The sequence below is a fragment of the Gymnodraco acuticeps genome, unplaced genomic scaffold (assembly GCF_902827175.1).
Source record: "Gymnodraco acuticeps unplaced genomic scaffold, fGymAcu1.1, whole genome shotgun sequence".
NCBI classification, from domain to species: Eukaryota; Metazoa; Chordata; class Actinopteri; order Perciformes; family Bathydraconidae; genus Gymnodraco; species Gymnodraco acuticeps.
The window spans coordinates 797,738-824,224 of NW_022989831.1; the positions used below are offsets into that span (position 1 = coordinate 797,738).

Below are 26,487 nucleotides of genomic sequence, written 5' to 3' on the forward strand. Positions count from 1 at the left end.
GTTCCATCAAAAAAGCGAGTTACCAATAGGCAGTAAAACAGAGCGAACACACCCTCACAGTCAATCGAAGAACACTACAGACTCAATCTGTTCTACCCTTTTATTGACCATGTGACAAGCCAACTGAACACCAGGTTTGTGGGAAACTCTGAGCCAGCCATGCTTGCTACACACCTAATTCTGTCAGCTTTGTCCAGACTCACAAAAGACAAGCAAGAAATGATGGTGTCATGGTACAGAGAAGACCTACCTCAGCCATTGACCAGGAGATTCACAGATGGAAGGTAAAGAACCAACCTCCAACACTCCTGGTATTGACGGCAAAAGACACATTGAATATGATAAATGTTACCCCAACATCCACTGTATCCTCTCCATCTACCTCACACTTCCAGTGACCACCTGACGTATAGTTTTGGCATTTGATAGAAAATAGCGTGATAATGCTTAAAAATGTGGCACTTCAAGAAATCTTAATTGAACCCAAAACATGATGCCACTGCCCTCACCATGAGAAAATTAACGCAGACACACGCAAAACACAAAAACACACACAAACAAACACATGTACACAACAACATACAATATTGATTTATATAGTTTCTTAAATAATTGTGTTTACTTGAACAATTGAATTAAACATTGGAAAATGATTGTTGACAATGTTTTGTGATCATTTTAGCCTCTTCTGCATGTCCAGATCATTAATAGTGACAATCAACTGATTCTTATGCATTACACTTTCAAAAAGAATTTATATTGCAGCCCACTGACTTGATTTGAAATCAATATATTATCCAATTTCGGAACCCCCTGAACCCCCTGAGAAGGTTTGGACCTCGGTATTTACAAAATCCTAGATACGGCCCTGTCTGCACATGCCACCCCTTTTGATGGTACGGTCCGATTGATGGGCCTATAAAAGGTGGCATGTTAGGCTCATTGAGGGAAGGGATAGTGTTGGAGACAGTCATATGGGGATATTGATGTTGTCAACCAAGGATGAATACATTCCCACACCGGGTTGTATCAGGACGTTCTGCCTCTGCCTCTTTACTTGGTCGGGCCGCTCACTTGTCAGCCTCACACCCCCCCATAGGATCACAAAAATAATCCATTCCTCTCACCTCTTCTGTCTGTCCCTGTCTGTTGCCCCCCACTATGTGTGTTCTGGATCAATACATGTTCAAATGTATTTACCATCTCCCCCTTTGTCCTAATTATTCTACTCTTCATCTCTTCTTATCTGCTTCTCTGTCTCTGTCATTTTGCTTCAGCCTGATGTTTTCTATCTTTTTCAACCTTTTAAAAAACGTCCACCACATCCCGATGCCCTGTCAGCTGTCATCACCCTGCAGACATGTCAATGGACTAGTGTTGAGCTTCTCCCTATCAGCTCCTCGATCCCTCCCTGAAGGCATGAAGCAGCATTAGCAGATCTCATTATGCAAAGACATGACATGAAACCAATTCAAGGTTATACAAGCAGCCGCACATATCTCCTATCCTCAGGGTGTATACGGATGTGTGTGAGGAGAGAGTGTGGAGACGATTATCACTCATATTGCAAAGGTCTACTTTTCAAAGGGCTTTTGTTTTCACTGTTTATCAGCTTGCCTTGACTGATAATACAGAGATATGCATGGAGGGAGAGAGAGAGGGAGAAAGGGGGGAGCTGGAGTGCCCGTTTTGTACAGTGTGAGGATTTAATAAGACAGCATCTGGCTTCTTCTGACTTTTGACTTGTGTGTGTGTGTGTGTGTGTGTGTGTGTGTGTGTGTGTGTGTGTGTGTGTGTGTGTGTGTGTGTGTGTGTGTGTGTGTGTGTGTGTGTGTGTGTGTGTGTGTGTGTGTGTGTGTGTGTGTGTGTGTGTGTGTGTGTGTGTGTGTGTGTGTGTGTGTGTGTGTGTGTGTGTGTGTGGCCTCACAGTCTGTTGGACACCAGTCTGCCACTACATTTTCAGTGTTTGTTGGCTATAATTGCAAAATCACATATTCTCTGCCGTGTTGCCATCTGTTGGGGCATCTAGTAACCAGGCAAGTGCCAGGAAGATGTGAGATATTTACCTCAGTGTGTGTGTTTTTTTTTTTTCGGATGGAGAGGGAGGGAAGTGGGTGGCAACACTTGGGGGGAAACTTGTAATAAAGTATTTCAAAACTGAGCAGAAGGATTTGATCATCTAGGACAGGGGTCTGCAACCTTTTTGACCAAAATAGCCATTTTGCTCGTTTTTGTGTGTGTGTTTGTGTGAGGCGAAGTCCCTCCCCCTCTATGGGACCTTATTTCAGAAAAAGTATGTATTGAAGTCAATGGAGAGAGAAAGATTATCTTTTGATCCCGTTTGAATTGTGCAACTAATTACACATATGATGTTTGTCAATTTAAAAGATAATTTTGCAAGTAAAAAAAAAAAAAATGCCATAAAACTGTGAAGTAACACATTTTTTTGTATGAAGCGCTCAATGAACTACAACTCTGGTCTTGCATACGTCACCAACACCAAGATGGCCGTCACGTTAGCACATTTCACCTCTTTCTTTCAGAATGAAGCGAAAAGTATTAAAAGAGGTGAAAATCACTACAAGTCTGGCCATGTTGAGAACTGTACATACATACACAAAAGGGGAGTTAGTCGGTTCCAGCATGCGGGACCGGCTTTACAAGGTTTCGGTGAGTAACACGAGTGTAATGTGTAACGTTAATGTCAGGTAGCTGAATTCACTTACGCGACTCTGGGATTTGTAGTCTTTCTAGTTGCGTATTTTTCATAGTCTTATATTTCAACAGTTTTAAGACAAACTGACTTTTTTGACATGGAAATTATTTTTTAAGATTGACAAACATCATATGTGTAATTCGTGGCACAATTCAAACGGGATCGAAAGATAATCTTTCTCTCCCCATTGACTTCAATACATTATTTTTTCGAAATAAGGTCCCATGGATCGGAAGTAGATGGGCGTGACTTTGCCACTCTATACACAGGCCTACTTTAAAATAAATTAAACACAGCACTTGGGGAGTCCTAGTCTGCACATTTGAAGGAAAACAAATATAATTCTGAGAGTTATTTCCCTCGGCATTATGAACGCGCATCTAACCCACGGGACCGCGCCACCCGGCACGTTCATGTTACGTGTTCAGTACTCAGGGCCGCCCCTCCCTACAGGCCAATCACGCAGGCTGCATGGGGCCCCGCCTTGCGCAGGGGGCCCCGCCCAGAGGGCCTCAGCTGCTGTGCGCAGTTCTCCGCTCAGTTATCCACGCGCCCCCCGCGAGAGTGAGAGTGTGGCGCACGCCGCTGTGTGGACGGGCCGTGAGAGGTGACAAGAGGAGCACGTTTGTAACCCGACACCGTTGCAATGAATCGACATCTGACCAATCACGGCTTTGATACGGCCACTAGTGCAGGTGAAGAGATGTCGGTGAAAAGACAGTTTCAGTCCGGCGCAAAAAACAAAACATGAAGAAACTAGAGCATCACTCGAAGGTGGGTTATTGTATGAGTCAAATGTACAACTTACGAATGTTGTATAAGTCAAATTGCCAATTGCCATATTAAAACATCAGCTGCAATTCACGACATGAAGAAGGCAGTCTCTGCATAGCATACAGGCTAATGGAGATGCAGTTATTTCCAGCATTCTTTATTTACCATTCATTCAAGTATGTTATGCCTCTTATCTGCTAATGTACAGGAGGAAGAGTGATAATCTGTCTGTCTAGTTGGCTTACATAACAGTTAAAGTTTACAGCCTAAAAAACATGGAGCATTTTTTCCCCTTTTATTCATTTTTATGTCAATTTGCACATTTCATGGTGATGCTCAGCCTCTCCCCTTACTCCTAACAGTCATCATCATGTCAACCACAACACAGAGAAATACTGATAGAAATGTGTGTGTAGTTGTTGATACATTGCTGACAGAGAGAACTAGAATACAGATTTAAGAAATATCAGTTTTTGAGCATGTCATAAGCATGTTTTGTCTTGACTATATTACAACTATATTATAATAAAACAATATAGTATTTTTTATTATTGAATTGATTATGATTATCATTATTAGTAGAAGTAGTTTATTTGCATTAATTATGTTTTTATCTTTTTGAGGCTAGTATTTGGCAGGAAATGCAAAATTCACCTGTAAACCCATACTGAACGACATACATGCACATTTACCATTTACCTCACTGTATAAAAAAGTAACCGTTGATAATAATAATAAACAGGAATTATATTTGCAAAGTAGCCTACTTTGTTTCCAAAAAAAAAAAGTTCACTCCTGTCGGTTGGGGGGGGGGGCCTCATCTCACAATGTCGCTTGGGGCCCCAAGTTGGCCAGGGGCGGCCCTGTCAGTACTACATGAGTTTCTCTTTACCCATGGATGCACAATAACAACGGACCATATCGCCTTACTGCCAGCCCACGTAGCTGTAATAATGGATATATTGCACATGTTTGCTGTAATTCATCATTTGTAAAATGTTATACTACATGGGCTGTATGATGTAAATCTTGTACCGTAAATATTGTATTAAATAAAGTTAATATTACCGACGTAGATTAACGTTCCTGTAGCTTCTTATTGCACTTGCAATTGTTTTAGTTACTTGTGGGCTACTTAACATGAATAATCACAGTTACTATCCTTTTACTGCATCACATTTAAAAAAGTCCAACTCCACCACAGTAATCCATCATCAGCTTTACTTTTTAGATACAGTTTTAACTCACAATTGATCATAACATGCTTCAACATATACATTTTTATATATTACCAAGTGGTTTCATGTACAACCCACACAAGTATCATGCTAAATGAAGCTCTGTTGCTTGGATATCACTAGATCCTGATGTCAGCGTAATATAAAAGTACATAACGATTGATGTGTAATTTAGCATAATTTACTAGCTAGCCGCTAACTGCCGCCTCGTTAATATAAATCCAGTACCATGCTGTCATGAACGCGCGGTGCTGTTACGTGTATGCAAATTCACGTGCTTAATGTGAACGAGCCTTTTGGGTGGCGTGGTTAAAGTTGCACATGCTCTATGAGTGCACATACGGGTACTTCTCAGGCATGCCGGGTAATCTGTGACGTTTCGCTCTCTCAAAAGTTGGGCCATTTTGTCATCATGTGCCATTGAGAAACTCTCATAGGAATGAATGAGGCCCCGCCTCCCACGCTGTATCCAGTTCTTATTATACATCCATGGTTGTTCCTTGATACGTAAAGGCTGCAGCATCTTTGACAACTTCTCTCTACATATCGAACATACCGGTAAACCAGCATATTTTGCTATGAAAACATATAGCTCTGTCCACGCAGAATTAAATCCTGTGTTCCTCCGATACTTTTCTTTGATTTATCCATAGTTCGTTCATCGAGCCGGGGGTCAGGTTATTCGCCTGCAAGAAAAGGCGCTTGCGCGGGACCGTAGCAGGATGTGACGCATATTTTAGTTGACCTAATTAAAACCGTTTTTTTTAAAATTTATGTGTCACAGTATCACCTCAAAATACAAGATACGAAACATTTTCAACCATGCAAGAAAATATAAATAGTCCTACAAATACTTTTAATTTATTTGCTTCTTATTTTTGTCTAAGCTCAAGGGAGCCAGAGCAGAGGGCTTAAAGGGCCGCATGCCGAGCCGCGGGTTGCCGAAAAGTATAAAACAACTATTTTTATGTGTTTAGTTAATTGGTTCATTGCATTTAGGCAGTCTTGAAGTGTTTCGGTAATTCTTTCAATTTTGGTCATTTATACAGAATATTTCATGATGGCCAATACTTTTAAATAATTGTGGAATACCTCAATGTATTCAGAATTAAATCGTCCGCCAAAGTGCAATAAGGATTTCATCGACGTTTCTGACTTTCTGTCCGGGATCATGTATATGATCGTGTTTTGATTTGCGGAGACTTCAATGTCAATGTGTGTTGCGGGTAGGGATGGGTATCGTTTGAAATTTAGCGATTCCGATTCTGATTCTGGTTCTGCTTATCAATTCCGGTTCTTATCGATTCCCCGTTTCGATTCCAAAATTGTAAAAGAAAGAGGTCAAACGTTTAGATAACAAAAATATCTTTATTCTTTTCAGCTTTAACTGAAATTGTTACAAATAAAAAATATACATGCAATACAAATGTATTGCACAATAGCTGTGCTTTATTTTAACTGAGCTATGCCTGTGGCAAGCTATTAACACTGTGCCCAATTGTCTTTTTATTTTTTAGTGTAGTGGAGCCTCACTTCAGAGCGTTTACCGCGACCCATCTTTGGTGTTATGAAGTGACTGAGCTCGTGAACTGTCTACGGGAGGGCGGGGGGAGCCTCGCTGCGGGGCAACTGTGGACCTCTGTCGCCTGTCAGCGCAACTTACATGATGCCGTTTAAAAAAATTAAGGGCGATGCCGGCCATCAGTGTACCGAGCCGGCCGTCAACGGCCCGCTGACGACCGGCCGTTCTGTGATTCTCCAGGTCCGCCCTGTATTCCACCGGGTCGCCGCGGTACAGACGGACCCGCTGGAAAACAGGGTCTACCGCGTTTAGGAACCGTTAAGCAGAACTGAAAAGGTGTATTTTGTACGGGTACCCGGTACCCGGCATTTTCTTATCGGTTCTCATCTGGAACCGAGTTTCGGTTCCCAACCCTAGTTGCGAGCAGTGGTTGCGTTAGACTTTTTCGTTGTCCGTCATTTTGACGGACAGGATCGTAACATTTCCGTCATAATCCATTATTACCCGTCATTTTATTTTTCATGTTTTAATGATGAGATGAGACATATTTAATATTTATGTTTGGGTACTGAGCAGCAAATGCTCATTCATTCATTTTTTTTAATGATTCATACAGAACTTTTAAGGGCATGGAGAAAAAAAAAGATGAACAGAGTGTGGTCACTTTTCATGTCAACACGAACATGAATGATTTATTTGTTCCTGCACTGACAGCACAGCAGAGGGGGGCAGAGGCCGCTAAAAACACTGCGACCATTGTGTCTAAACAGGCAAATATGAACAATGCCATCGTTTTAAATTAGACAATTACAATCAGAATATGAACAAAACATTTACAAGAACAACTCAATTGACCTGCTGTAGCCTGAACGCTGATTTCTGCATCGCCGTGCACCCTCGGACGAATCCGTTACTCATCTTAGCTTCTCTACAGATGTCGCAGAACATTTTGCCATCTTGCCTCCTCCGCCACTTAAATTCTTGCTCCCACTGAACCCAGTACTCCCGCTTGAACTCCTTGCCACTTGCTTGCCCCTCTGCCACTGGCTGAACGTTGTCAGTTTTAGTCTTACTGGCTTGTCCTTCATCCTCCACAGCATCAATCCCTCTTTTTTCACCTCGTTTATCCACACCATCACAACTACTGGGCTTATTAAAAAAGCTTCGGACGATCAGCTGCCGTAACATTTTGCGATTGCAAAAGCCGGTTAAACAACGAGGTCAAAAACAAGACTAGACAATAGCTACTTAATATGCATACACTCGTCACCAACTGGACAGGGGTGTGAATGACTAAATAATAGTTACAGACTACAGTAGAGTAGATCGCCCTCAGTCGACCTGGCCACTAAGGATGTAATATAATGTGGGCCGCTGGTGGACATTTTGGCGCTGTTCCGAGTTGTGTTCTAATCTGTCAAAATGACGGACTGCTTTCAGATTTTTCCGTCATTGTTAGAAAAAATCCGTCATTGACGGAAAATATTCGGTTAACGCGACCTCTGGTTGCGAGTCCAAACCTCTGGTTAGGGACTTTTTAAATCTCCTTGATTCTTTTGGTCACGTTCAGTCCGTGGCTGGCCCAACACACGAAAAAGGACACACTTTAGATTTAGTATTATCGTTTGGACGGTCTGTCTCTGTGGATGAAATTCGTGCAGCAACGCGTATCTCAGACCATTTATCGGTTCTATTTACAACTTCGATCCCTTCCGCAGGAGTCGAATCACGTTCCCCTGCGCGTCGTCTGCGTTCAATTAACCCCTTCACTGCCTCACAGTTTTCTGATGTTTTTAATGCTTCCCTGATCTGTAAATTAGAGCTGAACCGTGCTCTTAGTGCGGATGAGTTTATCTCCATGTTTGACTCGACATGTACCCTAATATTGGATTCTGTTGCTCCTTTTACGCTTAGACGCACCAAAGTTCTCTCAGAGCCGTGGCTCAATGACTGTACTCGTGCTCTCAGAAGCACCTGCAGGCGTGCAGAGAGAAAATGGAAAAAAAGATAAACTCCATGTCTCCCTAGAAATCCTTCGTGCTTGCCTTTCCGACTACTGCAGTCAAAGCAGCCAAAACAGAGCACATTTCTCTGTTAATCTCCAAAAACAGCCATAAACCTCAGGTTATTTTTAATGTCCTCAACTCGATCATTAATCCCTGTGATGTTTCTTCAATTGTCCCATCGACTACACTCTGATACGTTTTTTACATTTTTTTATCGAAAAGGTATCTGCACTTAGGCTAGCCCACACTAGTGCTACCCCAGATCCTGCTCCTTTTCTGTGCCCTGCTGTCCTCGACCACTTTGAGCCTGTATCCCTCTCTTCTCTCTCGGATGTAGTCAAGCACCTGCGGCCGACAAACTGCACCTCAGACAGCATTCCCTCTCGCCTTCTCAGAGATGTTTTCGATTCAGTCGGAGCAAGTATTTTATTACTTATAAATACCTCTCTTAGCTCAGGATGTGTCCCAGCTGCCTTCAAACATGCCATGGTCCAGCCACTACTTAAAAAGAAAAATCTCGACCCCTCCATTCTCGCAAATTTTAGGCCCATCTCCCAGCTACTTTTTTTATCTAAAGTCCTGGAGCGACTAGTCTACGCCCAGCTGCAGTGTTTCTTAACCACGCATGGCATCCATGAAAAGTTTCAGTCTGGCTTCAAACCTATGCACAGCACCGAAACAGCCCTTTTAAGAGTTTTTAATGATCTGCTCCTACCCGCCGACTCAGGTAGCCCAGCTGTCCTGGTGCTGTTAGACCTGACAGCTGCCTTTGACACTGTGGACCATAGCATCCTGTTGTCGCGGCTCGAACAGTCCGCAGGCATCACAGGCTCTGCCCTTGCATGGTTCAGGTCCTACCTGCCAGACCATAGCTTCTCAGTGCAGCTAGGTACCTTCTCCTCTGCTAAAGCCCCTCTTACCTGTGGGGTTCCCCAAGGCTATATCCTGGGCCCCATCCTTTTTCTACTGTACATACTGCCCCTAGGTTCAATTCTCACAAAACACAACATCCCCTTCCATTGTTACGCCGATGATGTACAGATCTATCTGCCTCTCAATTCAAATGTCAACTCATTACAGCTGTTGATGGACTGCTTAACAGAGATAAAATCCTGGCTGAGCCAACATTTCCTCAACCTCAACGAGAGCAAGACCGAGGTCATCTTTTTTGGACCCCAACCTCCAGCCTCCCCGGTTGAAATGTTGGGCTCCCTCAATAAAAACATCCTCTCCTCTGTCATGAACCTTGGAGTGACCTTCAATAGCGCTTTTACATTTGATAAGCAGGTCAGCACCGTAGTCAAGACCTGCTTTTTTAAAATACGACTATTGGCCAAGACCAAGTCGTTTTTATCTTTTAAAGACCTAGAAAGGGTTATTAACGCCTTTGTTACCTCAAGACTGGATTGTGGGTATGGACCAGGCATCAAAGCTGCACGTCTTCTCACTGGCCATAAAAAGCGTGACCACATCACCCCAATTCTGGCCTCACTGCACTGGCTTCCAATTCGGTTCCGAATTGATTTGAAACTCCTTTTATTTGTTTTTAAAGTCCTAAATGGGCTGGCTCCGGCTTATTTAGCAGAACTCCTCCATCGCTACACCCCAGCCAGAGCTTTAAGGTCGGCTGACCAGCTGCTGCTGATAGTGCCCAAGACCAGGCTCAAAACCAATAAAATCAATCAATCAATCAATGTTTATTTATATAGCCCAATATCACAAATGTTACATTTGTCTCAGTGGTCTTCACAGTGTGTACAGAATATCAGTATGACAATACGACACCCTCTGTCCTTAGACCCTCACATCGTACAAGGAAAAACTTCCGGAGAAAACCCACAGTTTAAAGGTAAAAATGGGAGAAACCTCAGGGAGAGCAACAGAGGAGGGATCCCTCTCCCAGGACGGACAGACGTGCAATAGATGCCGTGTGTAAATTGAAAAGATAATACATTTGCAACATAGGTAGTCCAAATGTTTGGAAATGCATGTGTGTATAATAGGAAGATGAATCCACGAGGATATCCATCCAGGACCTATGATCCAGGACCACAGCCACGACTCAAGATCCAGGGCTCGCGATCCAGGACACAGGACCGCAGGATCATCCATGACTCCGGATCCCGGCGTATATAGACACCAAAAAGAAAGACATTTGGGGAAGCTGGGTTAATCGGAACATGAGAGTACACAGGTATAGACAGAGAGAAGGAAGAAGTAAGATGTCCCCGACAAACTAAGCCTATATCAGCAAAACTAGGGGCTGATCTATACTATACTCTACACTTAAAACTCACTTCTTCTCTCTGGCCTTCTAGTCAGAGCGGAGCACGACTCCTGACATTTCCCTGTGTGTAGGGGTGTAACGGTATCCGTATTCGTCCCGTACCGTCACGGTTCAGACGTCATGGTTCGGCACATGCAGTCACACGGCGAATACGCCTTTTTTTACGAGTGGGAAAAAAGTCTGTCACTCAGGGCAGTATTACACTATATATAATCCAGGGGGCGGTATTGCGCCTAAAAGCCAGCCGCCCGTAAATAACAAATGAAGAACAAAACGCAACAAAACGAACACAATACATGAAGAAAAGTTAGCAGCTATGTGGAGTTCACACAACACAGAGGAGCTAGAAGACCCACCTGCTTCTTTTAAATCAGGTGTGTGGGAACATTTCGGGTTCCCTGTAGACTACAACAATGATGGGGTGCGAGTTGTGGATCGGACGAGGACAGTGTGTCGGCGTTGTTCGACAGCGACATGCTAGTGGTAACACGTCAAACATGCTCAATCACATCCGAGTCAGTCTCAGTCCCCAGCGAGAGGGTTTTCTCGACGGCAGGTGACATAGTTACCGCCAACAGATCTGCCCTCACTACTGACAACGTAGACAAACTCATCTTTTTGAAGAAAAACTTGAAAATAGAGTAAAGCTTGAGTACCTTTATTTAGGCATAATGGCCTCACACACTCACAAGTTAATTACACATGTTAGACATTGCTCCTAAAGGTACAGATTTTATTTTTTTTTATATTTATCATTGTATTTATTTTATATTTTGACATCAGGAGATGTTATACAGTTCTGTATTGCCTTTTATTGATTGGGATTGAAACACTTTATTATTATTTATTTTAATATTTTCAAGACATTCTTTTTAATTGTACAGCTTATTTAACCTTTTAGTTTGACATCAGCCATTATCAATAATATGGCCATCTGAGTGTGTGTGTTACTGTTTGTGGTTTGTTTTTAACTGTGTAATACAGTTAATGATTCCAAATGTTAGAGTTACTTATTTTCATACCAAAACTTGCACTACTGTTAAAAATAAATAACAGCAAAAAAAATTATGCATTTGGGACTTTTTTTTGCTTTTCCTTGTTGTACCGAACCCGTACCGAACCGTGACCCCCAAACCGAGGTATGAACCGAACTGTGGCTTCTGTGAACCGTTACACCCCTACCTGTGTGTGATTTTTTTTTTTTTTGCTGTTGTATTTGTTGTAAAGTGTTTTTATTGTAAAGTGTTTTTATTGTATGTACAGCACTTTGGCTCGACCAAAAATCGTTTTTAAAAATGTGCTATCTAAATAAAACTTGATTTGAATAAAACTAAAATAAATATGTTTCTCTGCGCACAGATTTTTTGTCCAACATTAACCACAGAATAATAAATATAGCCAGTTCAAATTAAATAGACAGCAATTGGAGTTTTGATAAACATTTGAACAGCTTGTAGTATTGGCCCAGAGCCCTGGAGCTCCCAGTGTGGTCGTCTTAGTTTCCTTAGTTGTTAATACATTTATTATTTGTTGTTCCTGATTAAGCACAGTTTCCAAAGCTCCCTTCTAAAACTGTTGTGGTGCTGAAGCAACTGACTCTGTCTTAAATAAGCTATGGTTGCTAGGCAACATATGCCATGTGGTTCAAGCCAGTCAGCTGAGTTTGAGGTAATATTGCAAAGATTTCAAGTTAAGAAAGAGTATGTTGCTTTCCTGAAGGTTAATAGTAACTTGTCTTTCTTTACTGTTGAAACTTGGTCTCGTCTCTTTGATGAGAGACCAGCAGCTGTCTATCTGTCTGCCTCGTCACCTTTATCATAATGTCATCTTATCCCCAATGTTCTCTTCTCTGCCTCCCCTTCTCTCTTCAACTCTGTCCCAATGGGGATCCTGTCAGAAAGAGACAGTTATGGCGACTATCACATGCATCTTGTTGTGCAGGTTTTTCTTGTTGTTTGTTTATTTGCTGAATGTCAAGGACCATGACAGCAAGGTACTGATTATATCATCCTGATGGCCCTGATGCAGCCCCACCTTGGGACTTTATTAATGGACCAGAGCTCCACTGAAGCCTCCAAGCTGTCCTCATGAATTCACCCTGGTAACAGGACACCCGTCAGAGGCTTGCATCTCTGCATCACGCATGGCAGGCGGTGATGGTGGGCCTCCGGCGGTATGCTTGGCAGCTTTGGCAAATGTCAGGTTGGCACATGATCAAAGTGCTCCGGGAGTGACTGTAGGGAGAGAGGAGCGTCCTGAAGGTCGAAGGTGAACAGCTGGCTCAGTACAGCTGACTGTGGTCAATGTTAGGCTATACAGTGCACTGGGTGCTGGTCATGTGATTTGATGATTTCAGCCCACATTTCATATGACTTCTCTTCCCCCACTTCTTACAGTTTTTAAATCCGGTCACTACTATTTCCCCTTGTGTTTTTCAAAACATGGGAAAATGTTACCAGCAGTTTTCTTATATAACTTCTGCCTAAAGGTTTGCGATGTTTATTGCAACCTCAGCAATATCTCCTGCTTTGACACATAGCTCTCTCATTCACTGTACCAACTCCATTCTGTGTTAGTCTTTGCCTGCAGAGGCACGACATATTTTGTTACTGTTGATAAGCTATCACTTGTGGGGGATGACCAAATATTGCGGTCAGTGGGACAGTGTGAGCAAGACTACGGAGACTATACAGACATGTAGAAGCTGCTGAATCAGAGCCAATATGTTTTGAATGTATTTATTTGAATCAATCATTCTATCATTCTTATAGTGAGAAAATGTTGAATATCACAGCCGATAATGGGCCAGGCCAGAGCTTTACTTTTTTTGTTTACGCTTGGAAGAAAAATAAAAGCTTTAAAAGAAAAAAACTGTGTTCATGCAGTGTATGCTTAAGTCATTAATTAATACATAATATTATAACAATAGAACACTTATTTGAGAACATCCTAAGAGTGCCTGCACTACCAAGTGTTGTGACTGTATTAACCCAAAGAGTGCCCCTACAAGTGCATTAAAATGCATATCGAAGTAAGGCAGGTTGTCAGGCAGAATAGCTTACTGTCTTGCAGAGACAGCTGGTCTAGGTTTTTGCTGTCTGGGGAAACTACACTTTGGTCATTTGAAATGGCTGCTTCTGTCCACAAGGGGCTGCGGTTGGCAGAACTTGTGTTTCCGTTTGCATCTCATTATAGCAGATGTGTGTTTGTAGCAGCTGGTAAATCTTGGTGGCAGGTGCATTGGGTGTTGTCGTGGAGACAAGGGAGAGATGAACCCAATATACAGTAGCACGTCCATAATCCCCTGGATCCTTTACAAGGCACACACATGCCACACCTACACACACTCAAACACTGCCAATAATAGGGGGGCTGGAGTGGGCTCTGGCCAGCCACCTGCTGAAATTGTCCTAACTCAGAGATAACCACCAGGCATCCCTCATATTATGAACGGCCAAAAATGTGTTCTCAACTGTCTCCAGAGAAGCTGCCTTTTAAGCTCGTTTCAAACATTGGTACACTGAATCTGGTGTTTCCTTTGAAACCGGTTTAGCTCATGCTTGCCTTCCAAAGATGGGGAAATACCTACACACAATTACCCCGAATCTCTATGTGCTGTATCATTACAACAATGGCCAAATTATGAGCGTTTTTAGTGACTGATGTTTGAATGGGACAGACATGAGGCTGCGGCTGAAAACTAAAATAGTCCTCCGAACATCAAAAAGAAAACATTTGTTTTTTAGGGAACAAAGCATGAAAATGAGCATTTTGAAATCTACTACTGTAAATTGATTTATTATTTTCTTTGCTGGATCTAAAACAACATCCAGACTGTGGGCCATTTACCTTACCCACTCTATTCAATACTAATGAATTCTCTGAAACAAGATTTACACCATCCAAACACTCCTTAGAGACTAAAGAAACTCATATAGCCAAATGTATTTATTGGATAGAACAACATATGCAGTGTGAAGCCACCATGGTGAAGAGCAACAGACACATAACCCTTTAAGTAATAGACATGTTCTGCAACCAGACAGATGCTACATTATAATAGAATTACAGTAAATGAACAACTCTGTGTGACACCAACTGTATAGAAACAAATAACACACTTTAATGTGTGTGTGTGTGTGTGTGTGTGTGTGTGTGTGTGTGTGTGTGTGTGTGTGTGTGTGTGTGTGTGTGTGTGTGTGTGTGTGTGTGTGTGTGTGTTGCACAGTATTTGGCTTTCCATTTGCTGTACATCAGATCTTGTAAATGGCATGTTATACACCACTCACACATGCTCGCTTGCACACTCACACATTTTGATAGCCGTCGCTCCCCTTCGGGTAAAAGCCTGCCTTCACATCTCGGCTTTTACTCGCACTCTCCTCTTTTTCCATTTCTTCCATCTCAAAACTCTCACTTGCTTTAATTTTCTCCCTTTCATCTTCACCTCCATCTTCTGTCTTTCTCCATCATTACCCTCCCTCCCTCCTGTGGAGTGATGATGGTGTTCTCCGTTACTTTGATTCTTCCCCTTTCTCTCCCAGCAAACAAAGAGGGCAGAAGGTGCTGATGGTTGTTGGTAGGGGGTGTTCAATACCTCTTCTGTGACCGGCAACTGCCTCAATGGAAATAAAAGCCTGGTATTTGTGGTTTTGACATGTAACAGCACAGTCAGAATTGGTTTATACTTGGGGTTGAAAGGTGCTTGTATTCGTCTGTCTCGTACAGAACGTGTGTTAGGACATGCGACCTGCGCTCGGTTAGCAATTTTCATAAATTACTACAATTTGTGTCAAATACTATGCCAACATTGTGTAACTGAAGTTGGATATGTAGATCATGGACTGTGGACTATGCAATATTATTTATTGTTACGCATGTGTGACCCCACTCTGTCATAGACAATACTAAATTATAGCAAATGATTAATGTGATATATCAGCTACCATTTGCCTGCGACATCTGTGATATTTCGTTTAGCTTTTTCTGTTGAAATGATTCCAGTATTTGAGTTTTTTAACTGTTACAGTATGTCAAGACCAAAATCCCCAAAACCAAGGTACTTATGGAGCAGAATTTCCCCGCAATTATCAAAAAACCATGTGTGCATAGTACAGAACATTAGAAATTAGATTATTTATGTGTGTTTACAAAGTTCCAAGCTTGGATCATTTATCTAAATGCGTGACAGGTTCATTAATTAACAGACCTTTTGCCTTTTCTCTGCTTGGTGAATTAAAGTTGGTATACCGCCAGCAACGTCAACAACATCAATAAGTTAGGAATGGCTTGATTCAAGGTTAAATGCAGTAAAGAAAGAGAGGAATGCTAGAGACCGAGGGGAGTGTGAGGGAAGCAAGAGTAATGTCCCTAGACTAGGGGATGATCATTGCAGGCGAGTAAATGAAAGGGAAGGGAGTTAAAGAGAGAAAGAAGACGGAAGGTAAGAGATGAATGGATGAAAGAGAAAGGTACTTCAGGAAATACAGAAGTGAGTATGGACAAGAACTGTCTAGGGAAGTTGGGAGGAGGATAGGTCAGAAGGTTGTAAGGTAAGAATAGACGCAGGGAGGTACAGAGTAAAATACGTTTTAAAGAGGGATTCTTTAAGACTGCATGGGGGTTAAAAGGGATACAAAGTTGATATTCTGATGGTATTTACTTTTACTTTCAAGTTTGTGAGCAGGGAGATGTGTACAGTCATACTGTAGGCTTCTAACAGGTATGAATGAGGAAAATAATGAGGAGATATAGACTTTAATACATAAATAGATTTGCAAGACATGCACACAAACAGACAAAAGCCTCCTACCACTTAATATAGATACATGATATCATGTAGTTTAGCATTGATAAACAGAGAAACCCATACAAACAGGCACAGACTTCTAAACCTAAACAAAGATTCCTAAAGTACAGGGATGTCTGACACACAGCTCACCATCAAAGCAGGGACCAAGGGCTTCTCAGAGCTCTGCACTGGCATGGCAACAGCTGATGACCAACAATGACCCTCTTCCATGATTGATGAAGAGTGTGTCTCCAGATGAGGCTGACTTGGGTTCGTCAAACATAAATACAGTGTTTACTTTTAGAGAAGACTTGATGTTCTCTTACAAATAATGTTTAATGTCTATTGTTTACTATTATACATTTAGCTAGCTGTATCCCAAGAAACCAATTTAACATGTTACATCTCAGCATTTGATGGCTTCAATCAGTATATTACTGAACTTTTTGAAAAACGTTTTCTTGCATAGCTTGTTTCATATGACTATTAATAGTGATGTAATCTGGTAAATTGATTTGTATAAAACACCAAAGTGGCAGAAATCATGTATGCTCATCAAACCTAAACTTCATGAAGTCCAAGAACATTGTACTTTTCAGTGTTTTAGTCTTGTTTGATTTTAACTGAAAATACAGAGGAAATGTGGGAACACTTTACGGTAAGGGTACATGAATCATCATGAATTCATGCATGACTTAATGCATGAAAAAGCATGAATTAATTCATGTAGTACTCATGAACTATCAGTAATGTACAGGTATTAATGGAATCTCATGCATGACTTAATGCAGGAACAATACCTTAATTAATGCATCAACTAAGGTATCTCAATCATCATGACTTCTGAGTTATTATTGATGTTCATGTCTTCTTCATATAGATCTGCAATTAAAGTGTCAGGCCAAAAAACTGACCCGTCACAGCAATTCCAAGTGTTGTAATCATGATTAACTAAGCATGACTTTGTCATTACTTCATCATGATTGTGCCCCTTCAAATAAAGTGGTGACCCGGTCGGTCGGTCATAGCAGTGCATGTATTCTGTTGAATTCAAAGTGTTGACCCCAACCCTGTTCAGTGTGTTGACCATTAATCATATGTTAGTTATCAGTGTAAATGATGGAACAGGAACAGCTCTAAATTGGTTTAGTACCTACTTAAAGGACAGAAAAAACGTTGTCTCAATAGGCAACTACACATCAACTTTGACAAATATGTCATGCGGGGTTCCTCAAGGCTCCATCTTAGGACCTTTTCTTTTTAATATTTATATGCTACCTCTGGCTGAAATTATTAAAAAGAGCGATCTAAGCTATCACATCTATGCAGACGACACCCAGATTTATTTTAAAATCACACCAGGAGACTATTCTCCGATTAGAACACTGAGCAAGTGCATTGAGCACATCACTGACTGGATGACTCAGAACTTTCTTCAACTGAACAAACAAAAAACTGAGATCATTGTTTTTGGAGCAAAGAAGGACCGATTAAAAGTAATCGCAGAGCTTCAGTCGGTAGACTACAAAACCACTAATAAAGCCAGAAATCTAGGTGTAGTGATGGACTCAGACCTGAATTTCAACAGCCACATTACAACAGTCATTAGGTCTGCTTATTATCACCTGAAGAATATGTCGATGTTGATGTCACAACAGGACTTGTCCATGCTTTTATTTTCAGTAGACTCGACTACTACAATAGTGTATTCACAGGGCTGACAAAAGAATCCATCAGAAAACTGCAGCTGATCCAGAACGCTGCTGCACGTGTCCTCACTAACACTAAAAGAGTGGATCACATCAGTCCGGTTCTGAAATCTCTACATTGGCTTCCAGTCGGCCAAATAATTGATTTTAAAGTACTATTGCTAGTTTTTAAATCATTACATTGTTGAACTCCTACATAATTACGAGCCATCAAGGTGCCTCAGGTCTTCTGGGACGGGTCTGCTATCGGTTCCGAGAGTAACAACAAAACATGGAGAGGCAGCATTTAGCTATTATGCCCCGACACTCAACAAACTACCCAAATCATGCACGTCTGCGGAATCGCTTACTATTTTTCAATCGAGACTAAAAACATATCTCTTTGCCGCTGCTTTTAATTGAGATGCTCATATTCGAACTACAGTATGCCTTTTAAACATGTATTGTATACCGGTGGTGTTTATTTTAATTATTTTATTATCTTTACTTTGTAATGCCTGTTGTAAAATGCCATTATATAATGTGTTTTTACTGTATTTATTCCTAAAAAGTATTTTAATTTGTTTTGTAAAGCACTTTGAATTGTCGCGTACAGAAAAGTGTTATATAAATTAACTTGCCTTGCCTTTGTATATAGATAACACCTGCATGTTCTGCTTTTAGTCGTCTCTTGTAAATGAAAGTGAATGAAAAACCTGCATAACAACGAGCTAATACTGTACATAGTATGAATAAGCTAAAGGCTTCTCTTGAGTCAAGTTAGAGTTAAATTGGTCGATATTCTAGTCTTTGTCCGATCCTCTGACGGAGCCATGGTCTATAAATATGATGAAAGATCTATTGAACAGTAGCAGTGAATTCACTACAAACCAACCTTCAAATTTTTTGAGACATATCTGACAGTCGTAACTTTATTCTCTTTGACACATGCTTGCCTCTTCCAATCTGGATCTGGATCTATACGTTTCTTGTCCTTGACTGACACGGGAGTGGAAACTTGTGGCAACATTTTCCGACAGTTACAATGTTTTCTGCCTGGCAGTAGGCACAAAATATGACTTTTATTTCACTCTGGAGTTCTAATAAACACTTTGTTTATAATATTAATTCCCAAAACCTGTCGTTACTCCAACTGCCGCCATATTGGCCTTTGATGGGGAGTTACTTGTTACAGGCCTCAGCCGAGCTAGAGCACCTATTGCTGTCAAGACACAGTAGCTGTTTGACATTCTGAAATTAGAGATCCAGGCTGTTACAGCTTTCTCTGCAATTGCTCCCAGAGATGTCTCTCACTGTTTGTAGCCAATCTGATAAGACTACAGGAAGGAGGCCTTCCTTCATTTAATGACACTAAAATAAACACACAGACGTCACGGTAGTTTGGGATATAACAGTTACCGGTTTCACATTAAACCATGGTAAAATTCTAGCAGAGGTTTCTGTTCTGCCTGTGTATTTCGGCAAGCTAGGTTAGCATCATATTGTGTCTTTTACCTAAGCTAGCTCAGTAGTCAGGACAAAACAAAGGCAGCTTAGAGGTAGGATTGCAAGTTGCTGTTGCTTTCAGTATTTTTAACTCCTATCACTTGAGAGAAAATTGGCATGTGTGCTAACTTAGGTGCTGCAACATCATGTTGTGCAATTCATAAAGAATGACATCTCTGCTTTTTATCGCCGTCCAACCAGTTGCATCATTGTGTGTGTTTGCATTGGCTTTTCTGTTTTGTGTTGTTTCTGTTTGATGTATCAGGTTTAGTTCCACGCTGTGCCACAGCAACACCAATATAATCCAGCTATTTGTGCATAAACAAGAGATTTGAAGCACATATTTTAAAGTAAAACAAAAGATACCTTTAAGAGCCTACTGTAACTAATTACTAAATTGAATTACCTTTGCCTTAGACTGACTGTGATAATACTGATAACCTTATTATTATTTTTTTAACACCGTTTCAACTCTAATGCTAGTTTAGATATAAGATTGGGTGATTTTCCAGTTAAAGCTGGTGGAGGGTTGTTGGTGCTGCACCACTCTCCTAATTGCCCTCACACTCTCCTACCGTCCCTCACCCTGGAGATGGACCAATGCTCTCTCTTTTCTCCTTCTCTCTCTTACACGCCCATTCAAATTCTCACAAGCACAGTTGTTGGATTGTTCACGCAGAGAGGCATGGATTCACTGAAAAACTCCCAAGCATTTCTCCAATTGTGTATTCCTGCCAAACTTTCTCCTGCAGGTCTGTTCTGTATTTCAATGCTGCTTCTCCCCAAACCCCCTTAGAGAGACACTTTATTTCTTGCAGGCCTGTGAGCAGCCGTGTTTGCTCATGTTGAGATGTTGCTCTCTCTAGCAGCCATTACAAGATGAATCCGATCTCATATGGGCAGACTCTTGTTTTTGTATGTGCCACACACATCTCCAGGTGTTGGATGTATCGCACCTGCTACTGAGAAATCGGATTCTCTCTGGTTTATTTTTGCTAACAGCATGGATCAACATCAGTATGTTGGCATCTAGAGGTAGCATTAGATCTTTCTCATTTCCAACTCATGATGTAAAGTACCTCACTTTAAATCAGTTCTCTTTCCCTTGTTCTTTAGCCCTAATCATGTGGGATTAGTGTGTGTGTGTGTGTGTGTGTGTGTGTGTGTGTGTGTGTGTGTGTGTGTGTGTGTGTGTGTGTGTGTGTTTGTGTGTGTGTGTGTGTGTGTGTGTGTGTGTGTGTGTGTGTGTGTGTGTGTGTGTGTGTGTGTGTGTGTGTGTGTGTGTGTGTGTGTGTGTGTGTGTGTGTGTGTGTGTGTGTGTGTGTGTGTGTGTGTGTGTGTGGACTTCATGTTATTAATGAATTACCCATGATGACCTCTTCAGTTTAGTTAATGCAAAGGCACAGGATATGGAAATAAAGTGGGAGCAAGTGTATAAGGTCATATTTTAGTTTTATTTATCACTTTTTTCATTTAGCAAATCAAAACAAGTCTTAAGTCTGTAAGATAAGTTAATGACATTGAAGTACTCAAAACCTTTTGCCATGATAGGTGGTTTTAAATAGTTGTTAGCTTTCTCCTTTAAAGAACAACTACTTTAGTAATTAGGAAGATTAACGTTGAATATAGAAAAGTATCAACACATTTATACAAACCAGCTTTTAAAGCATTATCTACTTCTGAGCTGTAATTGATAAAATCTGTAATGTTGTGAATCCAAGCGGACAACAGCTGCTTTAGGCCTAGACATTGCAGAATAACAAAGCTACCGTAATGGGAGGTACACAAATGCATTTGTCTTTTTTAGTGCTTAATCCTGATTGGCTGTGCATTGTTCTGTTGTGTGTACAGTTAGGAAACTGAGCTGGTGTCGGCCTTCCAATGAAACTCTGGATAATGACGTTGGCACGCTGTAATTAAAGTGTGAGATACGACCCTTAACCTTGTCTCTCTTTCTCTCTCTGTTAAATCTGTAGCAGTAAGCAGCAACAATCCATCGGGAATTTATGACAGGGCATTTTAGCTGACAAGGCGAGGTAGAGATATTTTACTGTGTGGATTCAGCATCACAGGTCCTTTGGGTATACAAAGCACAGATCGCTCAAGGCTCCATCGAAGAGCCACTCTATCTGTCCCACAGCTTTCTCTAAGTTAATGGGCTCTGCACTCATCTACCTGACCATGCATCCACCTTCAAATGGGTCCAATGACCCCTCCTGGAAGTGGCCAAGTGGGATACACTGCCACAGCTAAGAGAATATCGGCAGCGCCCTGTGTCAAGTGGGCACTGGTTGCTTTAAAGTGCTGCCGTGATACCATCTGAAAGTGCTCACATTCTTAACAAGTGTACAAGGAAGGAACTCTGACAAAAGCAGGAGAAAAATCACTCTATACTTTCCTACTCTATCACTGACTGAGTGGAACTTCTAAACTTGGACAATCTTTGGCCACAAAAAATAGCAACTATATAAGCTGTATCTTATGCTTTAATGTATTTCAAATACTATACAACAAATGCTTATAACAATGTTTTACGGAGCATTTGAAAGAAAAGTAAATAATGGAAGATTTCAGAGATGATCCTCTTAATGTGTGATCTGACATTGTTACCGACATATTCAGCATTGTTTTGTCCTTAACTGCTTCACTTAGCAGTTAATGCAGCAGCAAGTTGAACATGGCCAGTCTTTGTGAAGGACTTAAACGACTAGGTGTACAAATAATTTGTTAAAATAGAGCAAGGCATCAAGTTGAGGTCAATGTTGTTGCTGAATTTGCTACCAAGAGGGCTTCTATCCAGTGTTAGGCGTATGGGTCAGCAGTAGGCTTGCTGTAGTAGTATGTGTGACTGACGTTACACATTGATAGGGCAGACACTGATTACATTACGACAATACCGCCACCATTTTTTTTTATCAAAATAAAAGTTAGTTTTCAGTAGTTAATTTTCATGAAAACAGGAACATTTCTTGACTGTAGCATTACCAGTCAGCAGGTTTTAAAGCTGCTCAGGCACGTATCTGTGCTGCCTTTCATGCACGTGGTGGCACGATAAAGAACTCCCCAAACACAAAGTGATATTAACAGTTTGCGACTGTAATCTTCAAAACTGCAGCCTCTAGGAGCTTGTGTTTTATTTGGCGACTGGCTTCCCGGGCTCACTGTCAGAACCATTACAACTCTCATCTGTATCCGTCAGCTCGATCTCCGCAACCATCCATCTGCTAATCAGTGTGCCGCTAAAGTGTCATCAAACAGCACTGCCTCGCCTTTTGCTCCTCCTATAGGAAGGGGTTTTTTACATGACATCACACTTACATTTCAGGGGGATTTGGATTATCTTTATTTTATATTATTGTGGGACATTTTAAGACACTTGCCTGTGTTAAGGGATCTGAATCTACAGTATTTTTGCCACACTAAGACCTTTATTTCTTTCTTGCTCATCAAGTCAGCTTTAACATCCTCAATATCTCTCTTCTGTTTAGAGGTATTCATATATGTTTGTCACACTGCAGGGATCTAAATGAAAAGATACCCAAATATAATTTCAGACATATTGCTTCTTAATGTGAACATCTTCTGCCAGCAGCAGGCCTTTTTTTGGTAAACAAAACTATTTCGAAAGTGCATCTACAATGCCTGTGAAAAAGTGACAATATATATATATCAAAAATATCTACTATGTGATTAGCCAGCCGGAATTGAATCCCCAAACTTGGCAGCAGTGGTTCGCCTCCCAGTGATTTACTCAGGGCCTGGAAGAGGAAATATGTTGGTGAGGATGCTATATTTCCTTACCAAACTTTAAATCCAACTTCACACCGCCTGCAATATATCTTAGTTGCCACCCTAAGGCATCTCCACTCCCTTTACGTCTTACTTTGAGGTCTGGCCTCCTCTGAAATGTACGCGTTTCACCTCAGGCCTGATTTCTCCCAGTTTATAGCCCCCTGTAATTGAATCAGTTGGGCATTTGTTGAAATGCTGTGTATATTGACTCTTTTGGGTCCCTCGCCAACAGTGCTTATCATGCCTTTTTTCTCCCTCCCATGGCTAGTATTTCCTCTCTTGAGTTCCTCTCCTTAATAACATCCCTCTGTGAGCTTCCATCATCATGATCAGGGAGGAAATCGTTTTTTCTCCAGCACTCAAAACTCATTTAGAGAAACCTTTGGTGGGGTTTTGTAACCTCTTTTGGCCCAAACTCTGTCCATCCATTTGATCCATCACCCTCCTCTTCTTGAACTCCCACATGCACACATTCAGAGTCTTTATGACGAAACCTTCCTCTTGTTAATGCACATCGTCCTTCCTCACTGGCAATTACCACCCTCCATCTCTTTAACGCCTCCTGCATATCTTGCCCTCCATTTCTTAGTGGCCCCTTAGCGGCCCACTGCCACTTATCCCCATGATTCACCATTGGTATCCACACACACACACACACACACACACACGCACACGCACACGCACACGCACACGCACACGCACACGCACACGCACACGCACACGCACACACACACACACACGCACATAGCCTGAAGGGATGTCATGCTGGTTAATGGCGTGGCTCTCCCAGATGCATTAGTTTTTCCCACCACAAATGTATTAGTCTTGCTGCGTAATTGTGTTGTTTTATTGAAATATTAATGTCATTCTTTATGTTGAATCCCTCTCAAGCATTAGGGCATAACAGGTTTTGTAAAGCGGTTGCTGTGGCTTTACACCAGTATTCTAATGTTGCCTGGCTTCTTTCCTCTTTATAGCTGTATAATACATTACATTGTAATGGATTTAGAACTTATATCTGTTGAATCTAAAGTGTGTGCATGATTTATGACCAGTATGACTGTCAATCCTTTTCAGTAAGGGTTAAAAACATATTCGGAATGAGAAAGTCCTTTGTTTTCTTTGGAAGAAAGGGGCAGTTTGCTGTTTAATTTAAAGATGTGTTTCATGAATTCAGGATTTTTTTTCATGAAACATTCATCAGTTATTGATTCTACACTGAAAGATATTCAACATGAATTGAGAGGTATGAGTTTACCTCAACCTTCATACATAGCCAGCTAGCAAATCTGCAAAAGTAGAAACCCATGTTCACTGGCCAACAATCTTTTAAATCTGTTCCTGAAAATCTGGAGCATGTCAATCAAGAAAAGACCCTTAAAACATACTCTATTATTTAATGTTTAATGTTAATGTTCCTTACTAAATATGTCTTATGTGTCTTATGGTCTTATGTGCTATTTATTTTAAATTGTCATTTATATAGACTATTCAATGTTTAATAGTTCATACAATATATATTTCCTATAGTTTATATTTAACATTAAACAACTATGGGTTAGAGGGAGACAGAAAGACAGACCACACACACACACACACACAACACACACACACACACACACACCACACACACACACACACACACACACACACACACACATACACACACACACACACACACACACACAGACACACACACACACAGACACACACACACACACCACCCACACACCAAATGTGTATGTTTATACTCTTCCTGACAACAGCACAGCCTCTTAGGGAGAGCTTGTAACCTGTGTGTGTGTGTGTGTGTGTGTGTGTGTGTGTGTGTGTGTGTGTGTGTGTGTGTGTGTGTGTGTGTGTGTGTGGTGTGTGTGTGTGTGTGTGTGTGGTGTGTGTGTGTGTGTGTGTGTGTGTGTGTGTGTGTGTGTGTGTGTGTGTGTGTGTGTGTGTGTGTGTGTGTGTGTGTGTGTGTGTGTGTGTGTGTGTGTGTGTGTGTGTGTGTGTTTGGGAGTTCAGGAGAGCTCGTTCACAGTCTTATCTCTCCAACAAGGCTTAATGGGGTAATGGAAACCTCCTAGTGCATGCTGGGAATAAGCAAAACATAGAAGCAGTGCTGTTGAGAAAGGGAAACTGATGGCTGATAGTGCTCCTAACTCCAGTTTTCAACTCAAAGATTTTAAGGAAATGTAGCCCTGTCATTCTGATCCACATACATTTGCTACACAGCCGTATACATCTTTTAATTCAAAGACCTTTCACGGGTCACTTCACTTAAACCAAGCGTGGAGGTTTTCCATCTGAAAAATGAACCACCTAATTCAAAAACCTCTCACATGAACGTAAAACTAGTTACCTATCTCAAACTTTAATGTCAAGTAAGATGATGCACTCTTGCATGGCCTTTCTTTAATAAATCATAGGACATTTTGTCATTTTGTCTCAGTTCATACTCCATAGTGCTTCGTTTCATAACAGCAGACTATCGATAAACCCCATCAACCGAAATGTTTAACGCTGCGTACATTTTAACTTCCTCCTCGTTCAACACGAAAGATAATTTCCGACCCAATTTCACAGCCGTTTGAATTGGATGGATTTGACTCCGTCCACTGAGTGGTTTCCCCTGAAGCTGGGGCGGCTGACGGAGAAGGTGGTGCAGGGAATAGAGGATGAGAAAAGGTTGAGGAAGAAGGGAAATAGGACAGAGAAAGGATATGAGTCTATAATAAAAAAAGAATGTATATGACCAATAAAAGGGAAACTTAATGAATTAATATTTATTGAAATATTGAAATTAAACTCATCCAACGGATGACTTCAAAATGAATGTATTCAAGTGTTCCATTTTCATCACATTTAAGACACTTAAGATATTCATTGCTATCGGGATGTTAAGAGCATTCCATGGAATATAACAAAAAGTGTATCTCGAGCCGGTTTCTCAAACTTACCTACCCCACCTTTAAAACTTTTATTTGTACCTGAAAAACACTTCAAATGACTTTCAGAAATGTTCTACATTGATTTTGTTGGATTATGTAAGGGAGAATGTGAGTGTGTGTGTTATGGCCTGGCTCAAAAGGCCACAACAAAGAGGAGACACACCATATCAACGGTTAATAAAAGATGTTTATTTAACCCTCCTGTTGTCTTCGGGTCAAATC

At 41.2% G+C, this 26,487-nt stretch overlaps 1 protein-coding gene across 1 annotated transcript in view; it reads left to right on the forward strand.

Moving 5' to 3' along the window:
- Positions 1 to 15,946: 15,946 nt before the first annotated feature.
- The window catches only part of kcnh2b (potassium voltage-gated channel, subfamily H (eag-related), member 2b), a gene marked incomplete at its 3' end in the record, with an annotated part of 51,613 nt that continues 41,072 nt past the window's right edge, over positions 15,947 to 26,487 (forward strand). The window contains exon 1 of the mRNA XM_034234711.1: positions 15,947 to 15,986. Coding sequence (XP_034090602.1) covers positions 15,947 to 15,986 — 40 coding nt within the window. The remainder of the gene's footprint in view (positions 15,987 to 26,487) is intronic.